The sequence below is a fragment of the Protomyctophum bolini genome, assembly GCF_963924005.1.
Source record: "Protomyctophum bolini genome assembly, chromosome: 11".
In the NCBI taxonomy this organism is placed as follows: Eukaryota; Metazoa; Chordata; class Actinopteri; order Myctophiformes; family Myctophidae; genus Protomyctophum; species Protomyctophum bolini.
The window spans coordinates 31,215,286-31,221,931 of NC_137872.1; the positions used below are offsets into that span (position 1 = coordinate 31,215,286).

At 41.8% G+C, this 6,646-nt stretch overlaps 1 protein-coding gene across 1 annotated transcript in view; it reads right to left on the reverse strand.

The window, feature by feature from the left end:
- Nucleotides 1–6,646, reverse strand: part of dytn (dystrotelin) — a gene marked incomplete at its 3' end in the record, with an annotated part of 35,112 nt that overhangs the window by 21,451 nt on the left and 7,015 nt on the right. Inside the window, exons 14-17 of the mRNA XM_080775134.1 lie at nucleotides 5,859–6,231; nucleotides 5,010–5,080; nucleotides 4,675–4,801; nucleotides 1,674–1,850 (exon numbers count right to left, since the gene is read on the reverse strand). Of these exons, the coding sequence (XP_080631260.1) occupies nucleotides 1,674–1,850; nucleotides 4,675–4,801; nucleotides 5,010–5,080; nucleotides 5,859–6,231 (748 nt within the window). The remainder of the gene's footprint in view (nucleotides 1–1,673; nucleotides 1,851–4,674; nucleotides 4,802–5,009; nucleotides 5,081–5,858; nucleotides 6,232–6,646) is intronic.

The window sequence follows — 6,646 nt, forward strand, 5'->3', positions numbered from 1 at the left end:
ACAGCATTCATGTACAGTAGTATCTATATAGTCATTTGCAACAAAAGATCAGGGTCTCCGCCTCTTAAGCTGTGTGTGAGTTGTGAAGGCTTAGTTTACACCTTAAAAGTGCCATATTATTTTCAAGCTGCAGGCTGTTGTTTAGTTCCTCATTCCATTCACGCAAAACAGTGACTCTGACGCGGACTCAGACTTTGCAGCTTCCATCGCCCCATAGTGTGAACTAAGGCTGCCCCCGAACCTTCAAAGGTTCGGACAATCGCTCGTTACGTTGGCACTCGAACCTCAATGAATGGGCTCAAACTTTTTTTTCTGTTCCGTTCGAGCACAGAATGTCCGTTTGTACACGAAATGTACAATGTTGTTGACATCATCAGAAGTCATCATTGTGATGAAACCACTATTAAATACTATATGTCAGCATATGGTTGAACTTGAATATAATTCATAGAAGAGATTGATTCTGTTACTATTGCGTGTGCAAAATAACATACTAAGATTTCACAAAAAACAAACTAGAAGGCATCTTTTTCAAGATGACGTCCACGCAGCCGGGAGCTTAAAATGCCTATGGTTTCATTGCAAACCGACCACTATGGGGCGAGCCAAATTAGTTTGCGGTGGTTTTCGAAAACGTTATGCCCATACCTAACACGTACCTATGTTGATAACGAAATGGACCCTTATTAAATCTTTAACTCTTGAAAGTGTAATGGTCCGCAGACACTCAGTGAAAAGGGTCCACAATAATTTTCTGTATGTATGTGATGTTTTGTGATTCATTAATTTTTTACATACCTATTCTGTATAACTTGATCACTGGGACCAGCATGGGATCACATTGATGCTTTTCTCCAGTGTGTATTGGTTTCACAGAGGACAGGGCAGAACAGGTATCTGATAAAGAAAACAATGATGAATGTATAGGTCAAATGAAACAGCATTCATGTACAGTAGTATCTATATAGTCATTTGCAACAAAAGATCAGGGTCTCCGCCTCTTAAGCCTTCATGGCCACACGGTGGCAGGAAAAGGAAAAGTGTTTTAAAATACCATCCTCGTTCATACCTGAGGCAGGGAATCCCAGGAAATCCTCCTCATCACTTTCCTCTTCAAACATGTGGAGGATATGTTGGTGCAGTTCCCCGTCCATGGCTTCACCTGGACCACATTGAAAACAAAACATCATGGAACGTGTCACACGATGTGTCCCACATGGAGCAAAACACATAACCCTGCTAGTGAGACATTCATACCACCGTGGCACACTACTATACATGGAATCTGTTCATATTTCAACAATTTAACGCCCCAATTCTCTTTGGTATTACAGAGATCTTATGATCTTAGTGGCAGTGCAATCACAGGAGGGCTCTGGTCTGGTTGCCACAACAAATAGGCACGATTAGATGACGAAGGGCAGTTTCCTACTGCACCAGTTTTGAGTAAAGTCGGTTTTGTGTCAGATATTATTTTACAATACCATTACCTGACATCAGTGGCACTACATATATTATCATTATTGTGAAATTTCTGTTATAATAATCCTACAGGGAAAAGGAGGCCCAATGGTTCATATATATATATTCTTTATGTACAGGAGTCCCCTTCTTTGTTCTATCAATAAATAAAACAAGAAAATGGAGACGTGGCCTCTGTTACAAGCACGCACCTGGACTGTTGACGGACTCTTCAGCTGTCATTTTCATCAGCAAGGCCACCTGCTGCCGCTCTGACATGGTGTAATACCCGGCCCGGATCCCTGGCATCTCCATACCAAATGGCAAGCCTGCCTTCCGGGTGTTGGCACGTTCCTTTTTAATGTGCTTCCCCACTGGACCTTGCTTCTCTATGAAGAGAGAGGGAGAGGCAAAAATGTCAAGCTTACTGAGCAATACACGCACAAATAAATGTACACCACTTACACCACTTGGTTATGAGAATAACAATGAAATTATTAGTACTCTTCTCTTTCTGGTATATTGACCATTCTGGCCAGTAACTTGCTTGATTGTTGTGGATTCGTGGAACCCCATAAAAGGTCCATTACACTTTCAAGAGAAAGGTCCATTTCGTTATCAACATATAGGTACGGCCCCTATCAATTTATGCAATACCTGTTGTGTTCTACTGTTGTCAAGAGTATCCTGTGTGGACAATATACACCCATTTGGCCATTGACTTAGATGTCACATATGGGTACGGGCACAATACATACACTCAAAGCTGCGTTGGAGTGGCTAGCGCTGCTCAAAAATAAGGGAGGTGCACATGTCATGGACTCATGGGCCTCTACTTTGTAGTTTAATACTGCCATCTAGTGGGCACAATGTTTTGTAGAGTTTACCCTCAAAAACGGATTAAGTGGTAGCACTTGATTAAATAAATGGTTTTAAATGGACATTTTAAATAATAATTTTGGGTATGGCATTAACTGCATTCACACTAGCACAGGGGTCTTCTACAGGGGGTCCGGTGTTCCCTGTACCCCTCAGAGACTGGAGGGGGACTAGCTCTGATCCATAGCCTAGAACAGAGCTAGAGGGGGACCACCAAATATTTGCGAGATAGGGACTTTACTTTTACATTAACCACTTGAACCCGTGCATCCCTACACTGGGAACATTAGCTGAAAATAGCTGATCTACAAGCTCACGCACGGAGAGTTCGGAGCTTTATTGTTGCTCCAAGCTTGGTGAAGCCTTCAATAGAACAGTCACAGCAGCTAGCGGCTAGCGAACATTAGCATGTGGCCTGGGTCAAACGCAACAACACACTGAACACAGCACATAATAGCTCTGAATTACTACTGACTCGCGGTCCATAATTAGTACGTCCTCCTACGCTATGGATCAGAGCTAATTATGGCCTAAAATCGGCATACTACAATACACACAACAGTGAAATATTCACGAGTTATAATATTGCAACTTACTGAGTCGGCAGCAACTGTAAACAGTAGGACCTCAACATTAAGTCAAGCCATTAAGTGCCTGACTGAAACACTGAATTGGAAAACTGAGCTGCCCAAAAAGTGCCTCAACAGAACAAACTCAGTCAGACTCAGGACACAGGGAATTTATAACCGTCAAGTGTATTATATAAATATGATATAATAGCGTTGTTTATTTACATCTCCTTTAATAGCCATCAGAGGTGGACAGTCTATGACTTAAGTACTGTACATAAGTAGGGGAGAACGGGGTAAGATGAACCACTTTTTGCTTAAGTTGTTCTGCAAAGCAAGGCAGTAAACTCTAATGATCTACCCATATTGCAGGACTGCAGGTCAATGCAGGATGTCTTCTATCAATTGAAATGATGAGTAAGCATCTATGACAAAGGGCCATGAAAATATGACCTTGAACCACATGATATTTTAATGTTAAAAGCTTAAAGTTGAACAGATAGTGTATTCACTTATCGATAATAATATAATAACAGTTTTCCCTTTTGCAAATAGTCTTTATTTGTTTATTTATTATTTAAACAATATTAAGACAATTAAATAAAGGTTGTTATTCAGAACCTTATATTTACAATATTGTTACTACAATATTGCACATGGGACTGCCCATAACTCTGAGTTAGCCTCTGAGTTAGGATATAGAGTTCATCTTCAGCCCACAGCCCTATACATTTCGGCCATTTGGAAATAGCCGATCTACAAGCTCACAATTTGTTGTGATGCGACGCACACAAATTAAGATCCGGTCGGGAGCGGATGATAACTTATGTCAAATTGTAGTCACTGGTTGGTAGTCATCAGGCAGGAACCCCCAAACCGGAATCAATATTACCTCAAATTCCCTGTGATAAATAGGCGTCATCATTTTAGGGCCTACCCAAAAGCCTTGATGTGGCGTATGAATCTGAAAAGTTTCGTCACATACTTCTTGGAATAGTTTGTTTGGTAGGTCTATAGCCTATGCATTTTTTATTCCAACTCGTAGTGACTGGCGAGACTAAAAACGAATTAATTAATAAAGAGTTTTATTTTTATTTTTTTCATCCTGTATAAACCACACCTAGACCGGATCACACGGGCGATGAGTAACACAACCAAGTCTGGTGTTAATAACCTAGTAGTATACCATATCGTTACAGTAGGCTACTTACTTTGTTGACAAGACCCATGCAGGGATCATAGCTTGGTCACCATTTTTTTTAACCTCTGGTGTCTTCAACATTTTTCAGGCCAATTAAGGACCCCCTAGCTGAGATAGAGATAAAGCAGGGACCACCCTAGCCTGAGCTAATGTGTTAGGTTTCTGGTCTAGAGACATTTAACCAAACTTGATAAATTGCTATATGTAAACATTATTGATTTCAGGTAAAACCCCAAAAAGGTTATAGTTTGAATAAACAATGACATAGCAAGATGTATTCCAAATATAGTTACTTTATTGAAGGGTGTTTTAGACATTACATTTAAAAAACGACTGTCAGACAGTCACATGTAGGGTTGCAGCAGTAAATCAAACAATTTGATTTAAACGATTCTAATGAATCCTCTATTCTGGTCATGTCATTAGATGCAAAAGTTGCTGTCAGGCAGAAACCTCGTATCTCCATATTTTAACTTTGAATGGTTGTTTTGCAGTGGTGTAAAGTAACTAAGTACATTTACTCAACTTGTACTATACTTAAGTACAATTTTGATGTATTTTCACCCTTATCCGTTCCATGCAGGAGGACATGACTGGCGGCATCCTGGAAGCAGCAGTGGGAGCTGTCGGGGCCCTCGCGTATATCCAACGCTACATCCAGGACCCGGGAGATGGCGGCGAAGGAGAAGACCTACCACGGAGGCAATGGACCCTGTGCTGAACCGCCTACGAACCACCAGGGTTGGCTGCTTCAAATCAATCAAAGCATGTGTGAGTGCGCAACTGCGCGCGCGCGCGCGTGCGTGTGTGTGTGTGTGTGTGTGTGTGTGTGTGTGTGTGTGTGTGTGCGCGCTAGTCAGTCAGTGTGTTTGTGCATAGTGTGTGTGAGAGCTCAGTACTCCCACTAGGTGGTGTATGGAGTCTCCTATGTGTTCTGCAGCCATCAGGAGGTCAGTCTGTGACCTGGAGGCTGGAGTGGAGACACAACACATGTAAGACCTTCATCATCATCATCATCATCATCATCAGCAGCAGCTGCTCTACACTGGCTGCCAGTCACTTTTAGAATAGGCTCTATGCACATGCGCCATTTTGGAAAGAACTTGGGCCCCTTCCCTATATTTCCTTGTCCCTTCACAGGTGTCACGAATGATAAGGCTCTGTTTCATTCTGTCAAACTCTCTCCTACTCTGCTACACCAGGGGTTCTCAACCCATGGGTCACGACCCCTCGGGGGGGTCGCCAAATTATTGTGGGGGGTCCCCAAATTATTAAAGATGATCTGGTTTCAGTATATCTGGTCTCAGTATAAAATTTTAATATATATTCTCTATTATTAAGGTTATGTTTGCAGTCAGTTTGTATTGGGGGTGGGGAGTGAGGGCGGGGCGGGGTGGGGGTCGCGAGACATGGCCAAAGGATTTCCGGGGGTCCCCAGCCAAAAATGTAGAGAACCCCTGTGCTACACCATGAGGGTCTCAAAGTGACCTTGAGTGGGTTCCAAATGGCCCTGTACGGGTGTGTAATCAAATGGACCCTTACAGGTCTATTTTGTTCCATTTATACACTCAGGGTTACGGGAGTACTTCAAATTAAAAAGTTTGACTATACACTAAATGGAACAGAACCTTAATTAGTATAATAATAATGCCACACTGCTAAATAATAATACCTTTGAAGGAAGAAGGGAAGGGACCCATGTATCATCGTCAGATAGAGGAAAACTTGTATCTACATACGGTATTCACCTGTCTGTGTGTCTTTCTGCAGAGACAGAGCAGCTTTCAGAGATGCTACCAGCTCCCACAGCTGTTGGTCTGCCTCTGCTGGACTACAAGTCCCACAATCCTCTTCTTCACAGAAGTACTCCTCCCCCATTGGACTGATGAGATGCTTCTTAGTCCTCAGCCCTTCCTCTACGGTTAAACAGCATGCTGCCATTGGAAGGCCGATATGTCCGTCACCAACAGGCCCCTCCTCTTCGGACTGGCAGGGCTGTAAAGACGTCCTCTCCCTCTCCCGTGGGATTGTGGGAGATTGAGTGTCTGTGTCTGATCCAAACTCACTCCCGCTTTGTCCTTCCTCTTCCTCCTGCTCATCTGGCTTTGTGTCTTCTTCCTGCTACAGGATTATTACACTGTAGTTAATCAAAACTAACAAAATACCAAGAAACTACAGTGTCACATAAAGTACTAGCAAAAATAGCAGATCTAGCTCAAAACGTGTCACAAAGTGAAGACTTAAAGTCTTGATAACTAACTGAAACTGTATTGCGTGCTTACAAAACCAACAAAAATAAACAATATATTTTTAGTCAATTAAAAGTCACAGCGTGTAACATCAGCATGTTATTTTCCTGACCTTGTTAAATCTTGTCCAACTAATCCGTATTACAATAAAAAACTAACACTAAAACTAAAACTAATAAAAAATGTTTCTGAAACTTAGCCCTTTCGTGAAATACAAACTAAACTAAATTGGCTAACGCGCTTTAAAAACTATAATCAAAACTAAACTGAAATTGAAGACAAAAAGT